General features: G+C 38.4%; 2 protein-coding genes across 2 annotated transcripts in view; both read left to right on the top strand.

Annotated features, from left to right (window-relative positions):
• Positions 1-12,224, top strand: part of HSF5 (heat shock transcription factor 5) — a 42,668-nt gene extending 30,444 nt beyond the window's left edge. The window contains exon 6 of the mRNA XM_028109037.1: positions 12,154-12,224. Within this exon, the coding sequence (XP_027964838.1) occupies positions 12,154-12,224 (71 nt within the window). The remainder of the gene's footprint in view (positions 1-12,153) is intronic.
• Positions 12,225-18,742: 6,518 nt separating this feature from the next.
• The window catches only part of RNF43 (ring finger protein 43), a 61,893-nt gene continuing 53,775 nt past the window's right edge, over positions 18,743-26,860 (top strand). The window contains exon 1 of the mRNA XM_028109302.2: positions 18,743-18,994. Within this exon, the coding sequence (XP_027965103.2) occupies positions 18,743-18,994 (252 nt within the window). The remainder of the gene's footprint in view (positions 18,995-26,860) is intronic.

Below are 26,860 nucleotides of genomic sequence, written 5' to 3'. Positions count from 1 at the left end.
CAGCTCCCCTCTCTATGAGTATGTCAGCCAGCAGCCTGCTATAAATATCCTTTCCTTTTATAAGCATAATCATCACTTATGTTCACACCAGTTTGACTAGAACTTGGTCACACGATCAAACTGGCTGCCGGGGAGCTTGGAAATGTAGTCTTTAGCTGGGGACCACTTGCCCGTTTAAACAACACCATGATTTAAAGGAAGAATAAATATTAGGAGACAACTAGTTGTATGGACTAAGAAGATATTTACAACAAAATATAAAGCATTGTATTCATAATACATAAAAGCTTCTACAAACCACTAAGAAAGCGTCAACCCAATAAAAGTAAATAAAATGATGCTAATGATGTGCAGGTCAGAAGAAATACAATGACCAATATGCATATAGAATGATGTTAAACCCCTCAGAGAAATCAGTAGAGAAATGCAAATTAAATCAACCAAAAAGATTTTTTTTGCCAGTTTGATTGGCAAAACTTAGGCTATTGGGTGCCTGGGTGGCTCAGTCGTTAAGTGTCTGCCTTCAGCTCAGGTCATGGTCCCAGGGTCCTGGGATCAAGTCCCACATCAGGCTCCCTGCTCCGTGGAGAGCCTGCTTCTCCCTCTCCTGCTCCCCCTGCTTGTGTTCCTTCTCTTGCTGTGTCTCTCTCTGTCAAATAAATAAATAAAGTCTTTAAGAAAAAAATGAAAAACAAAACTTAAGCTCTTCCTAATATTCAGGTTTGATAAAAGTTTAGGAAAAAAAGGAACCTCTTCTGTACTGTAACTGGAATGTAAATTTGTATAGCCTTTTGGAGGGCAGTTAATCATTATCTGTAAATAATTAAAATGCTCATGTGCTTTGACTTAGGAATTCCACTCTTAGGAATCTCTCCTAGAGTTCACTATTGTGTCATTTATGATAGCAAAAATTTGGAAAAAGCATAAATGCTTGACAAGAGGGATTTAGATATGAAAAATTAATGTAATACTGTGCAACCACTTAAGAATATAAAATAGCTTGTTATGTTGTTACTCGGAAAGATAGGAAGTGTTTATAATATGTTAAGTGAATGAAGCAAGTTGCAGCACAGTATGTCAGGGACAACCTCCTTTCTAGAAAGGAAAACATATACTGTATAATTATAGAAAAAATATGGAAGTATATGATAAAACTGATTCATGTAACAGTGGTTACCTTTGGGAAAGTAGAATTGGAGGTGTAGAGAAGTACTTTTTTACCTTTCAGTTTGTGTATGAATATACACAATGGTGGGATTACGGGAAATTTTCACTTCCTTTTTGTATTTTTCTAGATTTTTTAAATTGAAGAAAAAAGAAAAAATATTAAAAAGTGTTTAAATATTTTAAAGTGCTCCTATAGTATAAAAGCATTAAAATAATAGGAATGGGCAATTTAAAGAATATTTTGAAAAAATACTTATATTCCAGATTTTTTTAAGATTTATTTATTTAAGAAAAGAGAGCAAGCAGTGGGGAGGGGCAGAGGGAGAGGGAGAGAGAACCGTGAGCAGACTCTGCGCCGAGTGTGAGCCTGATCTGGGGCTCGATTTCATGACCTGAGCTGAAACCAAGAGTCAGATGCTAAACTGCGCCACTAGGTGCCCCTGTATCCCAGTTATTAACCTGACTTCTGAGGTTTAGGTAGGATTGACTCAGACTAACCTTATCCCACACCCAAAATGCTTTTCCAGGATTTTGTAGAATTTCTAGGGCTTCCAGAGACGTTTAAAGTTTCTGTCAAATTCCAGTCCGTCCATTTCTCAGCAGCTCTTCTGCCCTGGCTTTTCCATGCTGCAACCAGGCAGAACTTAGCCCTCTTCCTTGGCTTTCTGCCCTCCCCCAAGCATTTACAGTAGGCGTTTGTGTGTGTCAGCACTTCTCTGAAGGAGGGAAGGAAGGGTTTGCATTTAGAATACTGCCAATAATTTTAAATGGAATGGTATCCATCTTTCTTTTTATTTTTAAAAAATTTTTTAAGATTTTATTTATTTATTTGAGAGCGAGCAAGTAAGTGGGGTGAGGAGCAGAGGGAGAGGGACAAGCAGACCTCACCCTGAGCTCAAAGTCCAAGGAGTCTCAGGACCTGATTGTGACCTGAGCTGAAATCAAGAATAGAGTGTTTATACCATACGATCCAGCAATTGCACTACTGGGTACTTACCCCAAAGATACAAATGTAGGGATCCGAAGGGGTACGTGCACCCCAATGTTTATAGCAGCAACGTCCACAATAGCCAAACTGTGCAAAGAGCCAAGATGTCCATTGACAGATGAATGGATAAAGAAGAGATGGTATATATACACAATGGAATATTATGCAGCCATCAAAAGGAATGAGATCTTGCCATTTGCAACGACGTGGGTGGAACTGGAGGGTGTTATGCTGAGTGAAATAAGTCAATCAGAGAAAGACATGTATCATATGACCTCACTGATAGGAGGAATTCTTAATCTCAGGAAACAAACTGTGGGTTGCTGGAGTGGTGGGGGGTGGGAGGGATGGGGTGGCTGGGTGATAGACATTGGGGAGGGTATGTGCTATGGTGAGCGCTGTGAATTGTACAAGACTGATGAATCACAGATCTGTACCTCTGAAACAAATAATGCAATATATGTTAAAAAAAAAAAAGAAGATAGCAGGAGGGGAAGAATGAAGGGGAGTAAGTCGGAGGGGGAGACGAACCATGAGAGACGATGGACTCTGAAAAACAAACTAAGGGTTCTAGAGGGGAGGGGGGTGGGTATTAAAGAGGGCACATTCTGCATGGAGCACTGGGTGTTATGCACAAACAATGAATTATGGAACACTACATCAAAAACTAATGATGTAATGTATGGTGATTAACATAACAGTAAAAAATTATTAAAAAAAAGAATAGAGTGCTTAACCGACTGAGCCACCCAGGTGCCCCTCCATCTTTCTTTTTAAAAGGCCTTCAGTCATTTTACCATTTTCTCACCTTTCCTTGTCACTAATCACTATGGCCTTCACCATGCTGTTGTCTTTCTGTGTACTAGCACTATACCTTCTCTTCTCTGGTCTTTTTTTTCTTACTTAAGGAGAGAACTTAGGCATTTCATCTATTTCCTAATGTCTTTGAGGCCTTATCTTCCCCACCCAAAACAACCTATCAAGATACAGTCTCTACAAAGACAGTTACCTCCCCATGAGGAATTCTGGTACCTCCTGTTAAAATAATAATTTCATCTCTTTCATTATTATGGTTATAAGTGTAACTGATAAAATAATTAACACATTAATTATCCTTATTAACTCTTCATGTTGGTTTTTTTTTTTTCCCCTAAGTAAAATCTTATCCTTTGGTCAGTAGTGTTGAGAGCTGAGTCTTAATTGACCTTGGCTTCCTGCTGGGAAATAGAAGAGTTGTGACATATTGGCATTATTAGGACATCTAATCACATTTCCATTTTATTAGGGGCAAGGAGTAAATAACTTATGCTTAAGCTAGAACCTCTTTGCTAAAAAGTTAGCTTTTGTAATGAGAATGTAAGCAGAAATACTACCTTGTATAAGTATAAAATTCTACCTTGATAGAACTTAACCTAATGGTCTATGAAAACATGGCTATATATAGGGTTCTGTGGGATTAGAAGACCTTAACCAAAGTCCGTGTAAGATTTATATACTGTCTACTAGAGACAGTATGGCATAGTTGATAGGAAGAAAGCTTTTGGTTTTAGAAAAACCTACATTAAAATTAAAACCTAGGTTCCTTCATTCATATCTCCATCCAGCTATTACTCCATTTTTGTGTTTCCCATAGAGAAAAGCTCCTTGAAAGCATATCCTTTCCTTGGGTTTTCATTCCTGTTACTCTGCTAAAACTCCTCTTGTCAAGGTTTCCATTGACTGTCATGTTGCCAGGTTCTCAGTCCCCATTTTACTGGACCTCAGTGACATTTGAACAGACCACTTCACCCTTCCTGAAGTACTTTCTTTGCTTGGCTTCTGCAACATGACCTGTTCCTGATTTTTCATCACCTTCACTGGTCACTCCACTTCTTTTACTGAATCTTCTTTATCTTTCCCGACTTCTAATTATTGATGAGTCCCAGAGCTCAATTCTTGGACCTCTTTTCTTCTCTTTCAGTTCCTGGGTAATCCCAACCAGTCTCATTGCTTTTATCATCATCTTTATAGTGATGACTCCTAAATTTATATCTTAAGTCTCAATCTTCTCTGAACTCCAGACCTGCATACCTTATTGCCTATGCTACATCTTTGTTTGGATGTCCCATAGGTGTTCTAAACTTAGTATATTCCATCCTTTCCCCAGTTTTACTTATTTTAGGAAATAGTACTTCTAGTCACCTCTAGTCAGCCAAAAATCTTGACTCTATTCTCTCACGTCCAACCCATCAGCAAAATTCTATCAGTTTGATATCAGTGTAGATCCAGAATCTGACCATTTCTCATCACCCTTGCATTGCTATCACCATGGTCCGAGCACTACCATCTCTTGCCTAGATGACTGCAGTAGCTTCTTAACCAGTCTTCCTGCTCCATAGTTGGCCCCTAACGCCTTTTCTTCACACAGCAGAGTCATCCTTTTAAAACATGAATTATTTCCCTGTTTAAATTTTTCCAGTGGTTTTCCATCACATTTAGAATAAAATCTAAAAATCCTTACTATGGTCTGCAAGATGCTGAATGATTTGGTTCCTGGCAACTGCTCTGACTTCATCTTCTACCACCTCAGTTCCCTCATTTATTCCAGCCACAGCCGTCTCTTCATTAGTCTTTGAACACACCAACACATTCTTGCCTTCACACGTGCTGTTGTTTGTTTTATAAAAGATTTTACTTATTTATTTGACAGAAAGAGAGACAGCGAGAGAGGGAACACAAGTAGGGTGGGTGGGAGAGGGAGAAGCAGGCTTCCCACAGAGCAGGGAGCCCGATGCGGGGCTCGATCCCAGGACCCTGGGATCATGACCTGAGCCGAAGGCAGACGCTTAATGACTGAGCCACCCAGGCGCCCCGACACTTGCTGTTCTTTGTGCCTGAAATGTGCTTCACCCAGATATTTGCATGGCTTGCTCCTTTATTTCATTCAGTTCATCATAGAAATCTTCCTACCCTGCTATCTGAAACAGCAACCTATTGCCCATGTCCTGCCCTACCTCAGTCTCTATTCTTTATCCCTTTTTGTTTTTCTTTCATAGTATTTCTCACTACTTGACATCTTCTATTTATTATTTTTCTCCCCTCTTGATGGTAGTTCCAGGAGGGCAAGGACTTTGTTTTGTTCATTACTGTATCCTCAACACCTAGAGGTTAGCTGCGGCACTCAGTGTTTGTTGAGCAAATGAATTGCTTTTTTCCCCACTCTTACCCATCTACTTAAAAAAAAAAAAAAATCCTTGGAAAAAAGCAATCTTTTAAAAACAAATTGTGGTAAAATGTACATAACCTACAGTTTACCATCTTAACCATTTTTAAGTGTATAGTTCAGTGGCATTAAGCACATTCACACTGTGCTGCCCCATCACCACCATCCATCTCCAGAACTCTTTTCATTTTGCAAAACTGAAACTCTGTACTCATTAAACAGTAACTCCCTATTCCTCCTCATCCCCCAGCCACTGGAAACCACTATTCTACTTTCTGTCTCTCTGAGCAATCTTTTAATTAGCCACCAAAAGATAAGTTTTAAACATATGAGGAGTCAAAGCACCCCTCAGGTTTCCTTCAACAAGTACTTACTGAACAACTAACTGCCTGGGGCTTGGTACCACACTGGGTACGATAGGGCCACACGAGTAGTGTCCTCTACAGTTCTATGCTTCTGGAACCGGGAATTGTGCATTCTTACTAAGAAGCCATTTCATATCTTGTTATTATGCTCTGACATTTAAAACTGAGGTATATTTGGTTATGAATTTTACTTTTCGTAGCCATTTTTCCCCCTGTCTTTTTGTCTGGTCATTTCAAATTAACAGGAAAATATACATTTTTTAGATAAAATTCACAAAACATAAAATTAACCATTTTAAAGTTCAGTGGCATTTAGTATATTCACAATATTGTGCAACCTTTACCTCTCTCTGGTTCCCAAACATTTTCAGCACTCTAAAAGAAAACCCCAGGGCGCCTGAGTGGCTCAGTTGGTTAAGCGACTGCCTTCGGCTCAGGTCATGATCCTGGAGTCCCGGGATCGAGTCCCGCATCGGGCTCCCTACTCGGCAGGGAGTCTGTTTCTCCCTCTGACCCTCTTCCCTCTCGTGCTCTCTCTCTCTCATTCTCTATCTCAAATAAATAAAATTAAAAAAAAAAAGAAAGAAAAGAAAACCCCATATTCCTTAAGCAGTTATTTCCATCGCCACTTCCCCCATGCCTTTGGCAGCCACAATCTGTGTTCTGTCTCTATGGATTTACCTCTTCTGGGATATTTCATATAAATGAAATCATGCAATATGTGACCTTTTGTGTCTGGCTTATTTCACTTAGCATAATGTTTTCAAGGTTTATCCACACTGTAGCATTTGTATCAGAACTTTATTTTACGGTGAAATAATATTACATCATATGTATATACCACAGTTCATTTATCCATTCATCTGCTGATGGACATTTGGGCTGTTTCTACCTTTTGGCTATTTTGAATAGTGTTGCTGTGAACACATGTGTACATGTAATTGAGTACCTGTTTACACGTCTTTTGGGTATATACCTAGGAGTGGAATTGCTGGGTCATATAGTAATTCTGTGTTTAACTATTGGCCAAACTATTTTCCATAACAGCGGCGCCATTTTGCATTCCCTACAGCAACATACAAGGGTTCCCGTTTTTCCATATCCTCATTAACACTTATTTTCCACTTTTTATTATTGTTATAGCCATCCTAGCCAGTGCGAACTGTTAATCTCATTGTGGTTTTGATTGCATTTCCCTAATGATTAGTGATATTGAACATCTCTTCATATGCTTATTGGCCATTTGTATATCTTCTTTGGAGAAAAGATAGTTTTTTTTACAACTATTATAACAATATTCTATTTGATAAAATCTGTTTTGGTTAAATCTCTCTCAATTATAGCCCTGTGAGTGCAACAAGTTAGTAAACTGTGGCCTGTGAACCAAATCTAGCACACTGCCTGTTTTTATATGGCCTGCAAGCTAAGCATGGTTTTTACATTTTAAATGGCTGGAGGAAAATCAAAAGAATATTTCATGTCACATAAAAATGATAGAAATTCCAATTTCAGTGTCTATAATAAATAAAGTTTAATTGAAACACACAACCACACCCATTCATTTATGTATTGTCTGTGACTGCTTTCACACTATAACAGCAGAGCTGAGCAGTTGTAATTGAGGCCATATGGGCCACAAAACCTAAAATATTTACTATCTGGCTCGTTACAGAAAAAGTACAGACACTCTGTGCCTTATTCTGTTCAGGTTGCTATAACAGAAACACTATAGAGTGGCTAGCTTATAAACAACAAAAATTTTCTCACAGTTCTGGAGGCTAGAAACCCAAGATCAAGGCACAGTAAATTCAGTGTCTGGTGAGAGCCTGCTTTCTGGTTCATAGATGGCGATCTTCCTGCTGTCTCTCACACAGCAGAAGGGATGAGGGAGCTCTCTGGGATCTCTTTTACAGGGGCACTAATATCATTCCTAAAGTTCCACTCTCATGACCTAATGACCTCCCGAAGTTCCCACTTTCTAACACCATCACATTGGGGTTAGGTTTCAACCTATGAATTTCGGGGAGATAAACAGTCTATTGCACCCTGTTTAGAAAGTCATTGTTCTTAGCTTCTGATCCTTGATGACCAGAAGAAGCCTTTAAGAGAGTAAGGAGGTACTTCTGAGGAGGGCTCAAAATCGACTAGTGTTTAGTTTAGTTCTTATAGATGACCAAATGTTTTTTATTTTGATACTAAACAAGATTTTAGTAGTAATGATAGGAACCAAATGTAAAATTCCTAAAGTATCACTTAAATTTCATCTGTCACTAACAGGAGTATCTCCCCTCAATAGGGTTTCAACTTTCACAATACATTGTTTATGATAAAAATAAAGAAATTTCGTGAAATAACCTCTAAGGACTCCTTTGCCTCCAAATTCTGAAATACTATGATTCTAACATTAACTGTTGGAATATCATTATGTCGCTCAGTATCCCATTGAACAGGGGCATCCTATATTCCAGAGCTTCTCAGTGCTCTTCTGTTACTGAATTATTTTGAAAATGTGTCTGCCCTGCTTAACTAGTGGCATCTTCTCACACTTCAAGCTTTCTTTGACTTTTTTTCAAATAAGAGACTTCAAGTTGATTAAGTATAGAGATTGTATTGATTTTAATAGATGTGTGTTTTGTTAGAAGGAGATTGTCAATCACAGTCATTGCCATGCTGTGTGTAGGCTTTTTGAGCACGTGTTAACTTAAGGAAATACATTTTGGATCAAAATTACCAAGAGGTAAAGAAAGTTAGATTCAGTCATTTTCCTCCAAATTCTGTAATGATATCACCCTAAACTGGATATACCCAAAGATTAATCTTATGGTAAAACCTATACTCACTCCTGTTTTGATGGGATATTTACTTTCTGGTTAAGGGAAAGTGAATGTTTACAAGCAAAGTTCTATTCATTCCTAAAGAAAGGACTTCCCGGGGCACATGGGTGGCTCAGTCCGTCTGCCTTTGGCTCAGGTCATGATCCCAGGGTGCTGGGATCGAATCCCGCATCGGGCTCTTGGCTCACCGGGGAGCCTGCTTCTCGCTCACACTCTCCCTCTGTGCTTTCTCTCTCTCTCTCAAATAAATAAATAAAATCTTAAAAAAAAATTTAAGAAAGGACTTCCCATTTTGTAGCTGTTGGATTATGGATGAGACTTCATTAAAACAATAATCCCCAAGCCCTAGAGGGTGCTCTCAGTAGGAATTAACATTCCCAAACAAGTAGATGCAATGCTCTTGTCCCTCAAGGCCTTTCAGCTCTCAAACCAACTGAGCTACTGTAATCCCCAAATATTTAACCTTCTCAGATGAGTATGCAAGCTTCTCTTCTAAATGAAGTCATATAAACCTCGAGTAGCACCAGGCTAGTCTATGTCTTTTTGTATTTTTATTGGTGTCTGTACTCTTAACTCCCTGACCGGCAGCTTTGTTAATGAAAGAAGCTCACTTTAATAAAATTACTATGTTTAGATGCTCGTTATTAGAAGCTGCATGCCAAATGCTAATTTAAAGCCCAGTCATTAAGGTTAAGAGGGTTTGTTGTGCACACTCCTTTACATAACTCATTCTGAGGCTGTTATAGAGCCATACTGGCTATTGCCTTTTTAAACAAGCCTGTCTGTCATATGTTCTTGTCCATGATGTGAACCTATCAATGTGATAAAGTCTTAATAAGCATGAAATCAATGACATTTGTTCACCGGGAAAAAAAAAAAAGAGGGTTTATTGCTGCTATTCTTCAGTTTGCCTCCCCATATGAAATCTGTAGTGGCTTTACTAGCCTTTACCTGTAATATGTTCTATTACCATATGGCCTGTCCTTCTTCTGATATGGAGCTGAGGTGTTTAGAGAATGTTCATAATTAGGTGTTATTCCTACATCTTTTGGTCAGCTTTTAGAGATCCTGATGCCTAGGTAGCACTCCACACCAACTGAATCAGAATGTTGGCAGTAGGAACCCTAGGCATCAGTAATTTTTTAAAAGATCCCCAGGTGATTGCAATGTGCAACAAGGTTGAGAAACCACTGGCTTTACTTATTAACCATATAGTTTAGAGTAGAGGTTCTTACTCCTTGTAGCAATTTACTCAGGATTAATTGACCTTATAATAATGTACTTTACTTGAAAAAAAGATGTTATATAAATATAAGACTGTTTTTTGTTATATAGACTGTAAAAAAGCACTGTTTTGGGGCCGCCTGGGTGGCTCAGTCGGTTAAGCATCTGCCTTCAGCTCGGGTCATGATCCCAGGGTGCTGGGGTCGAGCCCCACATCGGGCTCCCTGCTCGGCGGGGAGTCTGCTTCTCCCTCTCCCTCTGCTGCTCCCCCTGCTTGTGCGCTGTCAAATAAATAAATAAATCTTTAAAAAAAAAAAAAAGGCTCTGTTGTGGTAAAATATACATAACATAAAATTTAGCATGTTAACCATTTTGTACTATTCAGTGACATGAAGTACATTCACATTGTTGCACTACCATCACCACCATCCATCTCCAGAACTTTTTTCATTGTCCTAAACTGAAACTGTGTCCATTATACAGTAACTCCCGGAATAGCCTGCAGCCCGTGGCAGCCACTATGCCACTTTCTGTCTCTATAAATCTGACTGCTCTGGGTACTCGTATAAGTGAAATTATACAGCATTTGTCTTTTTGTGACTGACTTATTTCAATTAGCATGATATCTTCAAGGCTCAACCATGTTGTAACGTGTCAGAATTTCCTAAATTTTTTAAGGCTAATTAATATTCCATTGTATGTATATATACCACATTTTGTTTATCCATTCATCTGTCCTTGGACACTTGGATTGCTTCCATCCTTCGGTCATTGTGAATAATGCTGCTATGATCATGGATGTGCAAGAAGTGGATTTTAAGTAAAGATAAATAAGATGCTCATCTGGATAAATCACTTGCTCTTTTTTAAGATTTTATTTATTTATTTGAGAGAAAGAGAGTGAAAGCATGAGCAGGAGGCAGTGGGGGAGAGGGACAAGCAGATTCCCTGCTGAGCAGGGAGCCTGATGCGGGGGCTCGATCCCAGGGCTCTGGGATCATAACCTGAGCCAAAGGCAGATGCCTAACGGACTGAGCCATCCAGGTGCCCCAAATCACTTGTTCTTTATGGATAGGTTGTAGTGTAGTTCACCAGATGAGTTCACCTACCCCTAGTGACTGGCCTGCCTTTTACAAAGTAGGGCAAGAATTAGTTACTATTCCATATGCTTTCTGGATTTTCTCAAATATGTTAGAATTATTTTATTGAATTAGCTCTCTTGCTCAGTCTGTAGGCCAATCCCACAAAAGCTGTGTTCTAGAAATATAATGATAAAAGTCTGTATCTAGAATTAAATTAAGGACTCATGTTGTATAGTTTAGTTTAATTCCCAAGTGCTACTACAGCAAAATTGTAAACTTTAAAACAAACCTAAAAGCATTCCCTGGTCTAGAAGTTATAAACCAGAAGTACGTATGTTGCTCTAGAAGTTGTAAACTAATTAGCTTGAATCTAGAAGCCACATTATGATCTCTTTACTTCTGCCTGTGTTACTCAGGCCCTTTAGCCCTGCTTCTATACAGGATCCTAGATTTTTGTATTACAAAATCTAGTACCTAAGCTAAGGGTTCACTTTTTAGTTCTTTCCATTTTTTTTTTAAGATTTATTTATTTATTTTAGGTGGGGAGGGGCAAAGGGAGAGGGAGAGAGAAACCCAAGCCGACTGCACTGAGCTCAGAGCCGGAGGTGGGGCCCTGAGGTCAAGACCCAGAGATCACAACCTGAGCTGAAACCTAGAGCAGATGCTTAAGCGACTGCACCACCTAGGTGCCCTTAGTGCTTTACATTCTTGGTGAACCAACCTTATTTGTCTCTTGACTTCCATGAAGGGTATGTTTCTTTTTTACGACAGTTTAGATAGGTGTTTCTACAAGAGAGCAGCTGTGTTGTCAGTAAGTGGAAATTTTATGGAGTCAGTCAACTTTGGAAAAATAGTGATTACTTATTTTAACATTGTATTTCTGAAGGCATGACTTTTTCATATTCCCACATATTTTTCATATTCTACCCACTCTTTGTTACAGTATCAAAGAAATGAATTTTCATTTGTGTGTGTATATTTCACTTTGATCCCTTTGACACTTTTCCTTAATTTTTCACTTCTAGTAAAAGGCAGTTGAAAAGAGGCTCAGCCACATCACTGAAAAGATATAAATTGTACACTTTGCTGGTCTCATTGGGTTAACTGGGCTGCATCTGTGCGCTTTAGAGGTACAGGAATGACTGAAAACTGAGAATCCGATAAGATAATATAATTTTAGATCCAGTTCTACATTTAAACATGAGCAACTTGTTCTTGTCTGAAGACTTATCTATCGAACTCTACAGTCTGAGAGGCTAAGAGTGAGTAAACAAACCTTCTTTCTTTCTAGATCTTCATCTGCTGGTGGATGTGGCCTGCAAGCAGGAGCACTTTCCAAAGGAGGAAGAATTAAAAGAGTGAGGAATGGATGACAAATGTGACATTGTGCACTAGCTGTAGCTGGAGGCAGACTAGCCTTGCACATGACACACTGTTGGGATTTTTTCAGTTCTGTTAAGGAAAAAAAAAGTATTTTTGTTTTGTTAATTGAGAATTTTGTTAATTGAGAATTGGGACTTTGGTATTTACTACAGCTGTTCAGTTCAGATTATTTACCTTGACAAACTACTAAACATCAAGCAGCACCCCCCCCTTTTTTTCTTTTTGCTGCCCAGATCCCTTTCAAATGAAAAGTCCTGGCCTTCTGTTACAGTCAAGAAGCATCTAAAAACTGCTGCATCTATGTACTGGAGAATAATCTGTGTGTGTGTGCTGATTTGCCGTCTTGCCACTCTCAAACTGTAGTCAGCACAACTCCAGTGGCGAGTTCAGTCTATCTGTTTCAAGTCACAGTGTGATCCTTCTAGAGAAGATTGTGTGAGAAACAAAGGCATGTGAGGTCACCAAGATCACAGGTCTAAAGGGGTCAGGAATTCCAGGGAAGAAACTCTGAGAAAGAGCTAATTTTCTAAGTGATGAACCAGGAAATGCTCTTACTTCCTAACCCAGCATTCTGTTTCAAAAGCAAGGCATCCGGACTTGGACCATCCATCACACTTAACAGCCCCTGATTCTTTTATATTAATGGGGGCATTCTTTTATTTTCATATCTTTCTTTAATTTTAATGATATATTATCATAAATGGTAAGAAGGTTTTGTTACATATCACTTATTTAAATGTCTTCTAAAGAAAAGTAATTTGTTTATTATATTTATAAATGCTGGTAGATTTAAAAGTTTTAAAGCTTTATATTTTTATTAATATTTCAGGATAGAAGGATAAAGGATGCATGTGTAAGATATTTATTTTGAAGGGGAAAATGTGTGAACAAAAACATTAAGAGATTTAACACTGTTTTCTTGCTTTAGCTTTTTATATTCAGTCTGTATAAATTCTCATCTATATGAGATCTTGTGTGCAAATTTTGGGAAAACCTTGATTAGTAGTCATTTAACAGAAGCTGTACCTCTGACATTTTTAATAATTTATGTCTGGTTTAAGCTTCTGAGAGAATTTTGGATAATGGGATAGACCATAACATTTTTATTTTATCCCCTCTGTTGGATTCTAAATTTGAATTGTAGGATTGTGGGACCGGTTTTTAGGAGAGGTATCTTGGGTGTCCACTCTCTGTGGTTGATCCCTCACTTGCTCATCCAATGACAGCAAGAAACTTTCTGATTTTAAAGTCTTTTAAACTGGCTAAAACGTTCTTACTGGATTTTGTTTCAGTTGTCCTAATAAGAATTGCAGGAACAAAAGGAAAGCCTAAGAATATGAAACTAATTAAAAAGAAAAGGCATTTAGTGATATGACATAAATACTATGCTACTCTTTGTGAGTGTAACAATTCATTTCTTAAATCGCACTGTGCCTTCTAATGATGTCAAACCATAGAAATGTTACAGAGATAGTAGTTTTTTGGAAAAGGATGATTTCTGTATTGGTGTGCAGTGACTCAGTTTAGATAAGAAAGTAGGTTCTGAAAAGTGACCTGTTTCGTCCATCTGATTAGACTAGTTGATGTCCATGTGATGGGCATTTATTCACCTTTATTAGCAAGGTTTAAAAGATGAACAAATTATCAAGACTCCTCCATCTTTTGGCCAGACTATGTATTTTGGCAGAGTATGTGAAGAGGAGACTCAATTTCCAAATGAAGGAACTTTGTCTTTTCTCTGTCATGTTGAGAAGCTGATAAACGGTGTAGCTGACATTCCTTCCCTTAATATGCCTTTTTAGCTTTGTATATGTTGAAAGAAATAATATCTTTTGAGGAACATGTGTCAAGCAGAAACCTTGGCATGTATTTGGTTTCAGTGGTTTTAAGGCTTAATTAATGAAATACCTTTATCAGCTTTCCAAACTTTTTTATATATGAATACAACAGACTAAGGAGCTGGATCTCCTGCTATACTCACATGCCTGCTACCTATCAACTAAAGCTATCATCACTGACTTGGGAAAAATGGCAAAAGATAAAATAAAATCTTTGTGTGAATTAACCAGTAGGGCCTGACACATGCTAACAAGGTTTCTGACTAGCACCTCAGTATTTCAGCACCTTAAGCACGATAAATTTCAATCAGTCAACAATAAAGTGAGTGTTTCAACTGGACTTGTCTTGCTTGTTTTTACTGTTTTATTGGTGATCAATAGAAACCTCAGTTGTCATGACTATTATTAATAATAGCAAAATTTTAAAGAGAATGTATTCTGTTTTTCAAAGAATCTAACTTTAAAAAAAGTGTCAGTTTTTGTTTTTTGTTTTTTTTCATTGGCAATTGAACAAGAGATTGAACAGAGATTGAATCTTTAAAATGCTGTTAGGGATAAGGACAATTCTTGGACATGTTTATAGAAACCTGTTTCTTTTTTTTTTTTTTTTTTTTAGGAAAAGGATGAATAGTCTTCAGTAGCTTTAGTCAATCCAGATGTGGAAATAGACCCTGAAGGATGATCTCTCTCATGGATAGGATTAGGTAGAGTAGACATCAGTGAGATGGGCATTTCATTACCACAGAAATGACATCTTTATGTCATCCCTTGGAAGTTGTGATCTATCAACCCCTGCGGGATAGGCCAGAGATCTCTTGCTTGTCAATTCTGGTGACCTAGTAAACACAGTATATCAGGGAAGTAAACTATATAGGGCTGTTTGGTTGGATACTGAGTACCTCACGGGATACCCAGGTTCATGAAACATATTGTCATCATTCCTAGATCTTGCGGTTTCCTCAAGAGAGGGCAACCAAATCTATATTTTTTTCCTTCTTTCACCTAAGTGTGTATATTAACTCTTAGGTTTGTTTAGGTCTCTTAACTCCTTTGCAAGTTTCAAGCAGGAATAGGTGAGGCAAAGTCCATTGGTAGGTCACTTTTTGTTTAAAGATGTTTTTGCCTCTATCAAATATGTAGTAATGTATATTTTACATTATTTATGCTATGCTATTACGCAATATATATAAAATTAAAAATACTAAACCACAGGAGATTTTAAAAAATTCTTTTGAAAAGAGTTGTAAAGGTTATAGTTGCATTGTGTTCTTAAGGTCCAACCAATAAAGAAAACGTGCTAAATTAAGAATTTATTTTAGAGCTTATTTCTCTGCTCTATGTCAGTTATTAGGCCAAAATGCCAAAATTATTCCCATAAACCTTCTTTAGGGAAAAAATGCTCAAGATAAAGAAAGCACTCATATTTTTTTGCTCTAGAGGCATTATGTCATTGTTTTATAACCTACAATGCAATTATTGTTATCCACATTTTACAGATGATCAATTTGTATGCTCTCATTTGTACAATTAAAACGTTTTTTAATCTTCTGTGCTTCTTACCACAACTAAAATTTAAGTGTAAAAACAGTTTAAGTGTATACTTCAATAGTGTTAACCACATTCACATTGTTGTACATTTATACGGTTTGGAGAGATTATTGGCAATAGGTAAAAAATAAAGTGTCTGGACACAGTCGAATGTAATCTGGTAAATTTGAAAATTCAAATTTTAGAAACATATATTAGAAACTTTTGTATTCTAATGACAAGGTAACTAAAAAAGTTCATGATTGTGGTAGTTGGCCAAGAATTGGTTTTCTTTTTGCCTTACACGCTTCTTATGAAGCATATATATTTTACCCCTTTGCTTATATTTATGACATAGACTTACTTGCAATCTTACATTGAGGGCATAGGTGTGATCCATAGTATTATTTCACTCTCCAAAGATGTGAGAAGAAAGTAATAGGTTCCAGACCTCTGATATCAATCAACCTGATCTAAAAGCTCCATACAGGCACAGTTTAGAAAAGAGCTACTGGATTTAAATAAGTAAAAGCTGAAGAAAAACTATGTGTAAAATGGACAGGGTTTTTGCCAGGGTAGCAGACCTGAGACAGCAATAAGGACTACAGCACTGGATCACTTTATTCTAGCATTGTGCCGTTTATAGACACTAAAACCTGAAAAGAGCAGAAACCCCTTTGAAATTATATTTGTAAAATCTTGTGTCCGCTCTTTCACGTTCTGGGTTTTCATTATTTTATTCTCTTTATTTCCTCATACCACCATTTGTGTTCTCTTGGGTTCAGAACCTGTTTAGATATCTGTTTGAGTGGACTTGATTTACGTGTGGTAACTTGCTTACCCAGAGAAAGTTATTGAGCATTGAACTGGATGCAGTTTGGCTGTGGCTCAATAGAGGGAGTAGAGGAGCTGAGAGAGCAGAGAGAGCAAAAGAACGTGCCCGGCACAGTAACTGCACGCCCTGAAGCCCTGGCCCTAGCAGCCAGCCAGGAGGAGGGGTGGGGCGGGGCAGGGCGGGGGGTGGGGGGGTGGGGTGGTGTTGGTTGCCTCTAGCTGCTCCACCCTCACTTTGTGTCAGCAGGTAGAGAGCGTGATTGCAGTCCCAGGGGAGGGAGTCAGAGCTAGAACACCAATTACAAACCACAGGCTTCCTCCTCTAGGGAGTTGATCCAGAATTGTCTTTCTGGAAGGGAAGCACTTGAATCTTTCCGAACTTTCCAAGCCCATCCATGATTCAGAGATACTGCTTTCTCCCTCTGGGATTTTCTGTGTTCCTGGTAGTGAATTGTTGCTGGTGTATTTGCTACTTTGCTCCTTTTCTCTCTCAAGATTTGATCATTTTATATGCTGTTCGGGGAGAAAAAGAACTTTTGTTAGGAGATTTCAGAAATGATTTTGGATCCTCTATAAGTGCTCTTTAGAATTCTTGGGAACAGTAGCTCTAAGCCTGGAGTAAATGTTTGCCTTTGACCTGCATGGATTATTTTTTCAGGCTGCGGAATTTCTCGGCACCTACCTGCAGTGTGGGGCCCTTGGTCTGGTTGCAGAGTAAGAAGGTGGAAGAATGAGCTGTACTTGGTTAAGCAGTTGAAACCTTTTTTGAGCAGGACCTATAAAAGCATAATTGAATTTGTTTCACCCCCGTGGATTCCGGTGGGCCCGACAGCGCAACAGGTTTGCAGATTTCTTTTGAAATTCTTATTTTTCTCCCTCTGCCTCAGCAAAAGAGAAGGATCTATATAACAGGCTCATGTTCAATTGCTTGGCTTTTCAGCACTTATTCCGAAGACTTTATAAGATTTTTTTTTAACTTGACCTCTGAACACGGTGGGCTTTGTGGTTGAAGTGCATTTATATTTACTTAGGGGTGCACATTTTAATATCTTAGAACTAAGATTTTGTTTGTACAAAGACCCAAATTCTCAAGTGTGCCTAGAAATAGCACAGATCTACTATACTCAGGCTTATTTTTACTTTTTCAGGATGTTCTACTTAGAGCCTGTACACTAATCACCTCCCTACTCCCCCTATCTTTTATTCCCCACCCCCTCAAGGAATTTGAAAACGTGTTAGGAATAGTCCTTTGTTTTACTTAAGAACGCAGAAAATTACAGATTATAAAATCTGGATAATAAAGTAGTTTCCAGAAGCATCTCATGGGAAATCAAAGCGCTTGGCATTCTCAAGCAGGAGAGTAAAAGCTGGAATCCCCAGGAGAGAACGGAACATAAAGATAGAAATATCATTTAACCGGGAAAAATAATTGGAAAGCTAACCTTTTCAAGTACTCTTCTAATTTTGAAAGTTGGAAAAGGAGGTGATACTCAGGATTATCCTGTAATCTGTGAAGACATAAATTAGCATCTAATTTATAGGCAAATTTAGGTAGAACATTAAAAATGACAGTATATTTAACTTCATGGAAAGTATTATAAATTCAGTGGGCCTGGAACTTTGGCTGCCCTAAAATACAGTTTAATGTGGAAACTTTTGTGAATACATGTTGCAGCATCTTTGGACGTCTCTCAAGGTGTGGCCTGAAGTATCGTACCCTCTCCTCCATTAAAAACAACAACAACAACAACACTTTTTTTCCTGTGATCTTTAGTCTTTTACCATTGACAAATTTTGTGGCTTAAAGAGGACCATCTCTTCATTTTCCGAGCTGGCGTTTTTCACTCTCACCTTTGATGCATGGCTTTCGTTACTTACTTTGCCTTGCTTTGTTCATTAACATTGGGTTTAATGGTTCAGCAACTTGATGCATATGGAAGACCAGCACCGAGTGAACTGACATACTAAAGATTCGGGATGTGACATTCCACCTCAAGCAAAGTTGGAAATTCCAAAGAGAAGTGGTGATACCTTTACTAATCACAGTGAAGATGGGAGGAAATGACAGACCTGCAGCAGAAGTGGGCTGAAAACACCCTCTGCCCTGACAGATCAGGAATGCCACCTGTTCTTGGGAATATACTTTAGAGAAAGGAAGGGCCAAAACTACGACTTGGCTTTCAGAAACCGAAGCATCAATTCTCTTTTCTTCCATTTGTCTGGATCTGAGAAGCTGTGTTTGGAATTGGCTCGTGGAAGCAGTATGTCTGGCCGAAGTGCATTGCTGCAGCTGGTAGCATGAGTGGTGGCCACCAGCTGCAGCTGGCTGCCCTCTGGCCCTGGCTGCTGATGGCTACCCTGCAGGCAGGCTTCGGACGCACAGGACTGGTACTGGGAGCAGCGGTGGAGTCGGAAAGATCAGCAGAGCAGAAAGCTATTATCCGAGTGATCCCCTTGAAAATGGACCCCACAGGAAAACTGAATCTCACTTTGGAAGGTGTTTTTGCTGGTGTTGCTGAAATAACTCCAGCAGAAGGAAAATTAATGCAGGTAAGGATAATTTATTATATTTCACTTTCCATCTGTTCGAACTATGCTTTTCTTCTTTTGTCTCTCAAACCAAATACCGTACAAGAGCTTCTGCTGTTTAGTTTTCTGTTTGTTTCCTCTTTTAAGGATGTTGCCTTATTGGCATTCTAAAACAAATCCTTATTTCTGCTAAAGAAAAAACATATAAGATTCCACATTTTAGAAGATCATCTGCTTATTTTTAACTCTGAGATCACATTGCCTTTTTAGATCCACATAATAAGGCCATTCTTTGCAAGTGATGTATTCTGTACACTATTTTTTGATATATTAAATATATATGGACTTGTATTTAATTGACATGAGGATCATACTTTATAACCTGTTTAAATTTGAAGTGAACACTGAAGAGGTTGATTTTTTTTTTTATTGAGGTTAAATTGGTTTACAACATTATTCAGTTTTAGGTTTACAACATAATTTGATATTGTATGCATTACAAAGTGATCACCACAGTAAGTCTAGTTACCATCTGTTACCATACAATTGTGAGGAGGTTACAGTGGTCAGCAGCACCCTGAAATTCTAGAATGTCCTTGGAGCATATTTGATCACTGTGTCACTTTTAAAATTCAGTCAAGCTTGAATGCCATGGCTGGCTTCATACCACGTGTAGCACCCTATTGCTAAGCCCAAAATGGAGAGGACTGCATTACAAAATGGACACAAGGTAGAAACTTGCCTCCTTTGGTCTTGTCTACACATAATTTTATTTTTGAAAAAAATTTAATTTACCTTTTTTATTGACCCTCAAAGCTTTTCAGACACAGTTTCTTAGGCTTTCAGGTTGTGAATTTTGTCTATAATTCATTCATAGCCTACTCTTTATGTATTGAATTTATGAACTGACTGGGGCCATAGCTCTTCATAGATTAATTGCTCATTCCCCATGGTGAAGATAGAGCCCAAAGGGCTGTACTTTTTTACTGTGGCATTCTAGTGTGTTATTCCTTAGAATTATGTTCCTTATTGATTAAAATTCATTTTATAAAAGGGCACTTCTTGCTGTAGCTCTTGGGCATAGGTTACAATGTTATTAAATATGATTTACTTCAGCATCCAGCCTCAGATTTTAATTGTGTGATATGAACAGAACCAAAGTATTGTATGAATTCAAATTTTTGTCTACTTAAAGATGAGAAAATTTGACAAATTATAGAACTCTTCCAAACATGCATTTTTACGTATATGATTTTGTGGTTCTTCATGATCACTTTTTAGGCAGTATTTTGAAACCGGGATGAATGATGTGGAAGGAGAATTAGATGAAATGAAGGACTTGGCTATTCAGAATAATAAACAGACAAAAAGAATGTATCTGGAAAAAATGGCAAAAGAATTTTTGGATCAGAGTCTATTTATTCATTTAATCTGAGCTCTAGGATGGAATTAGGAATATTTAAGAGTTGAAATCACAAATAATTTGGACTGTAACTGGAAAGGAAACTTTCTTGCTGACCTTGCCTAGTTGATACTCTGAAGTGTGAGGTATATGCTCCATTTTCATTTTTTTCCATAAGTAATTTTACTATAAAACCATATTTTGATATTTCCGAGGTCTTTGGGAGCCATACTAGCTTTGTGTCTTATTAATGTCCTGTGGCAGCATCAGTGGGTTAATTATATGCTGCATAAAATAGAGTCTCTTTTATTTTAAATGTGTTGTCTTCTGTTATCATAAACCTCTGTGTATCCATAAAGGAAAAGGCATATAACAGAGACTAGCTGGCATTCTCTTTGCCATTCATTATTTTACCTGTCTTGATCATATCTTTGCTTATTCTACCCTTTTTCTTACTCTGGTAAATCCTGCTAATCTTTTTTTTTTTTTTTTTTTTTTTTTAGCTATTGACTTTTTAAAATGTTTCTTTACTTTGTGAGGAGGAATTTCATCATATCTATTATTAGCAAGGCCTTGCATATTGTATTATAGGGTAGGTTTGCGTTCATTGGCAATTTTTAGTCTTTCTTCACTTTTTGTGTTCACATAAGCTTCTTTTAGGTCATTAATAAATTTGTACACTAGCCTAATAATTGCTGGAGACTGTCAGTATTGGTCCTAGTTTATTGCCTATTAATCAATTTTTAATCCACAAAGCTACCAAATTGTCTTAATAGCCTCTTATGAGAGACTTTATTTTAAAAATACGAAAACAACCTTTTGGATGATATGCACCAGTTCTTCTTTATCTACTATTTGATTAATTCTTTCAAAGAACTCTAATGTGTTAGGGACACATGGTTTACACTTCTAGAATCCATGCTGTTTGTTCCTTATCAGATTACAGTGCAGCTCAGGTTTACTCAACTGTGGTTAACCAAGCCTTCCATGTAACTGCAGTTTATATCCCTTAGAGTTGTGCTTTGCTGCATTTCAGCTTGCTTGATTGATAGCTGTACCCTGGTGTCACAGATCTGAAGGCAGTCTTCTCTACTGGTCTTGAGGAATTTTATTTTTTATTTTATTTTAATTTTTTTTAAGATTTATTTATTTGAGAGAGCGAGAATGAGAGAGAGAGAGAGAGAGAGTACATGAGAGGGGGGAGGGTCAGAGGGAGAAGCAGACTCCTCGCTGACCAGGGAGCCCGATGCGGGACTCGATCCAGGGACTCCAGGATCATGACCTGAGCCGAAGGCAGTCATTCAACCAACTGAGCCACCCAGGTGCCCCTGGTCTTGAGGAATTTTAGACAATTCTCCGTATCCTTTTGCCTATGAATTACTCTAGCTGCCGGTTAAGTTTGTCTCCAAAGATGTAGTCAGGCCTTTGTAAAATTGGCGATGCTCTGCACTGGCAAATGTAAAGGTACAAGAACAGTGATTTAAAAAAAAAAAATAGTAACCTTGTTGTGGTTTCTGGAATTCCCAGAGAGTTTCAGAAAATTTGATATTTCTTTACATTTTGTTCAATTAGTCCATGTCAAGGAAACTTTCCAGATCTCCTAACTCCTTGTCTGTGTCCGATAAAAAGGACTAAATGATAGTGATTATAACTTCTTACTGTTTTTATTTTTCATTTGAATATATTTTTTTTCTCCTGGTTTCTGCCATTGTATATGGAAAATATGCTAGAGCTTATGCACTTATCTAACTGTCCAGTTTTCTGGTTTATTTATCTCTTGTCAATGTTTGTTTCTATTATTTCTAGTAATGTTGCTGCTGCCACTTCTGTAAATGATTACAGTCCTATTTTCTTTTTCAATTCTTGTTCCTTATTTATAAATGTCATTCAGCAGGACAACTCAAAATCAATCTTTTTTCTCGAAGCAAAAGAGTGAGATGATCGTAGCTTTGCACAAGAGAGGTCAACAGTTCTTTGACCGTCAAGCTCTTCCTGCTTAGCGGGTTGTCCTGGATTTTCTTAGACTCTAGGATAAAGTAGGATCAAGATTAGGATGTATTGTCCTGAGGCTTCAGACCTACAGTGGCAACTGTGGTGATGTAGCATTTGGCCACTAACAGCGAACACCTCCTGGACAAATTCCCCCTCGTGCAGTGTCTCTGCTTGCCCCTTAATTTACCTATTAGTCAACACGTAGCTGTCTTCTCTTTGCATTTTTGCTTTATTTGTAGTCAGGGCCTGAAATAAATTACTTGAGGAGGGAGAGAAATCTTTATAATTAAAGATTTGGCCAAAGCCAGAGAGATGATGCTTTAGCAAACTGTAGTTGACGAAGTGACTACACTGTGACTCGAGGGGCTTGACTTTTAGCTTTGACTCTGTCACTACGCAGTATGGTGATTCAGGACAAAATGATTTTTATCTTTCTAGGCTTCAGACTCCCCATCTGTAAAAATGAGAGATTCAAATATAATAGTGCATTGCAAACTTGTGCTGTTCACTTCACATGTATTAGCTCATTGCATCCTCATAATAACTCTGTGAGAGAAGTACATTACTTTTATTCTTCACATTTTGCAGATAAGCAAACTGAGACTGAAAGTGTTATATCTGCCAAGGTCGTGTGGCTAGTAGGTGGCATAGTTGGAAATTGAACCCTAGAGCCCAAGCTTTTCCAACTCTAAAATTCTGTACATCAAAGAATGCCACAAATGAACAGAACACCAGTATGGGCTTTGTAGAAATGATTCATTTATTTCCAGACTAGAAAGGAATCAAAATGATGAGTACTGTTTTCTGAGGTTGACCCAGAATACCCTATATTCTGCTGATTTCTAATGATCTCTGTATTCCTTCTGTTTCTTCCATTTGTGTTTCATTTGTAACGATATTTGTAAATCAGAATGTTTATTTAATCACTATCTACCTTTTTATGTAACAACTTTCATTATCTTTCTCTTTGTTTTATAACAGGCCATGGTAAGTTATCTAATACAGGAACCTGACATCATAGATTTTGAAATAACATATGCATTGCTTTGCACAAGTTGGGGCTCCTTGGAAGCAGAGTTTTCAAAGTTTTGGGATTTTGTTTTGAGGCCAGCCTTTAAAATAAGTATAAATATTCAAGGCACAGTCAACCGTCAAGTTATTTATGTTAATGGAGGTGCAGAATATCCAATTAATTTATAATTGACTCTGGAACAGAGTCAGAAGTACACCATCAGACATAGTTCCACTGTGTGCACTAACAATCTTAGGTGCATGCCTTCTACAGTCCCAGCTCAGAGCCTCTCTTGACTTGGCTTTGTTGTTAGAAGCCTGGCACCTAGAGGAGAGAAGGAAGCTACAGAATATGTTTAATGATAATTTTTCAAGTTAAGAAGGTATCTATTTTATAAGCACCCATCAAACAGATTTGTATACATAATAGTTCTTTATTTCATGTGGAAATCCAGCAAATATTTTGTAAATTCAAATTCATAAATTGCTGTGGTTAATAGGAGGCAGTAAATGAGCTGTACCTCTGGCTATTACACCTATCAGGCTATTTAGTGTTTATTTAGCTGATTCTGGGGGTAGACATTTCCTTGGTTTTTGTAGTAAAGGGTTTGTGTGTGTTGTAATTTTCTTTATGTAAAAATTAGCCATAGTTTACCTTTTTTTAAAAAGATTATTTATTTATTAGAGAGAGAGTGTTAGCAGGGGAGGGAGGAGTGGGAGAGGGAGAGAGAGTCCTAAACAGACTCTGTGCTGAGCATGGAGCCCAACGTGGGTCTCGATGTGGGGCTTCATGCAGGGCTCAGTCTCATGACCCTGAGATCATGAGCTGAGCTGGAACCAATAGTTTACTTTTTATGTAATATTAAAGACATTTCTGGGGCTCCTGGCTTTTGTTGTTGTTTTTTAAGTAGCTCAGTGCCCGCCGTGGAGCCCAGCGCAGAGCTTAAACTCACGACCCTGAGATCAACCTGGGCCGAGATCAAGAGTCAGACTCTTAACTGACTGAGCTACACAGGCGCCCCTGCTTGTTCTTGTTTTTAATAGAAGGGCTTTTACATTTTATTCACTGGAAAGTGTTGGGACGTTTTTTGCGCTTTTTTCCCCCTCTTATTTCTTTCAGATTGCTAAGTACAGTAGAGGAAAAAGATGCTATAAATGAGAACAGTACTGTTGTATATGTCCTGTTAGGAACCAGAATTGGTAGAGCAGGGTATTGTTAGAGAAGAGTGTGTTGATGATGTTCCATTGAATTTACATAGTAGTTTTCTTCCAAGAAGCTTAAAATGATTCACAAATACCCGCAAGCCAGATAAGAACAAGTGATATTTACTCCATTTTACAGAAAAGGAAACATAATGGGGGAGAGAAAGCAAATAAATTATCTAAGAACAAAGTTGCACAGAGATGCACCCAGTCTGCTTTGCAGGAGATAGACTAGTAATCCAATTTTTCAGGTTTCCAAGGATGTGGATTTCTCTGGAATCAGTCCTACGGAGTGGGAATTCTAAAAAGCTAAAATATTGTCAAAGGCTGAGATATCTACTCTGTTTGGGCCTATGTTGCTCAGTGTGATGATCCAGTCAAAAATCTATTGGTGAAACAGTTTGCGAACTTTATGTTTCAAAAGGCCTTACGAGCCCGTGCTCTGACCTGCATTCGTTGTTCTTTTCCATGCTGTTATTGGGGCAAAAGCCAAAGTCTTTACAACGACCTGTAAGGCCCATCAGGATCTGCCCGGCACCCTGGCCTTTCACTTCTTCGCTCTGCTGTAGTCACTCTGCCCTCCTTGTTGCCCTCCCGGTAAGCCAGGCGCACCTCCGACCCAAGGCCCGTCCGCGTGTGAGTCCCGCTTGTACCCCAGCTACTTTCTTCTCGTAGTCTCTCAGATGTCACCCCCAGGTATCAAATACACCTTCTCAGTGAGGCCTTCCTAGACTGTCCTATGCTGAAGGGCTCTTGCTGTTCCCTCCTGGGCTCATATTCTCCTTCCCTGCTTTGTTCTTCTTTATAAACATTGCCCTGTGACATACAGTAATATTTACTTTTGTACTTGTCTCTGTCCCCTCAGTGGAATATGAGCTCTGTGAGAGCAGGGATTTTTGTCTCCTTAGTTCAGAGCTGTATTCTTGGGAGTAGTGCCTTAGTATACTTAGTGCCTTAGATGTAATAGGTACTCAATAAGTCTTTATTGAATAAATGTAAGGAACGTGATGGTGGTGCTGAGTAACTCTGATAGCTGGGAGATAACTGTAGGATGAAACAGATTTATTTATGTCATCACATTTCTAAGTATACTATGAGGTCAATTATTTTGAGTGCTTTGGGTTTGATATAACATGCTCCATTCCTTTACTCCTCTGACTTTCAGACAGCACAGTGTCTCCTTGATTGCTGCTTCTTAAATTATAAACATGGCTATAGTCAATATGTTTGAGGTGCTCCTTTACACAGAATTTATTTGGTTTAATAGAGAGCTCAACCTCTGCTTTGTAGGAAATTCTGATTTTCCAAGAAGGATTTATTGGGGTACTACTTTAAATCTGTGATTATAAGATATTGGCATATATCCAAAGGACCTCACCTTCTTAGTCCTTAAGCTTGTGATTCCCAGTTCTGGTTTTGAGATACCCTAACACAGTGATTTTTTTTTCTTATTTTAAATTTTTATTGTTATGTTAATCACCATACATTACATCATTAGTTTTTGATGTACTGTTCCATGATTCATTGTTTGTGCATAACACCCAGTGCTCCACGCAGAATGTGCCCTCTTTAATGCCCATCACCAGGCTAACCCATCCCCCCACCCCCCTCCCCTCTAGAACCCTCAGTTTGTTTTTCAGAGTCCATCGTCTCTCATGGTTCGTCTCCCCCTTCAATTTACTCCCCTTCATTCTTCCCCTCCTGCTATCTTCTTCTTTTTTTTTCTCTTAACATATATTGCATTATTTGTTTCAGAGGTACAGATCCGTGATTCAACAGTCTTGCACAATTCACAGCACTCACCATAGCACATACCCTCCCCAATGTCTATCACCCAGCCACCCCGTCCCTCCCACCCCCTCACCACTCCAGCAACCCTCCGTTTGTTTCCTGAGATTAAGAATTCCTCCTATCAGTGAGGTCATATGATACATGTCTTTCTCTGATTGACTTATTTCACACAGGATAACACCCTCCAGTTCCATCCACGTCATTGCAAATGGCAAGATCTCATTCCTTTGGATGGCTGTGTAATATTCCTTTGTGTATCTATACCACCTCTTCTTTATCCATTCATCTGTCGATGGACATCTTGGCTCTTTCTACAGTTTGGCTATTGTGGACATTGCTGCTATAAACATCGGGGTGCATGTACCCTTTCGGATCCCTACATTTGTATCTTTGGGGTAAATACCCAGTAGTGCAATTGCTGGATTGTATGGTAGCTCTATTTTCAACTGTTTGAGGAACCTCCATACTGTTTTCCAGAGGGGTGGCAC

The sequence above is a fragment of the Eumetopias jubatus genome, unplaced genomic scaffold (assembly GCF_037043125.1).
Source record: "Eumetopias jubatus isolate StellerSeaLion01/CBP00866 unplaced genomic scaffold, mEumJub1_p1.0 scaffold_10, whole genome shotgun sequence".
Lineage (NCBI taxonomy): Eukaryota > Metazoa > Chordata > Mammalia > Carnivora > Otariidae > Eumetopias > Eumetopias jubatus.
The sequence above is the reverse complement of the archived record's forward strand: the minus strand, read 5'-3'. Positions and strand labels throughout refer to the sequence as shown.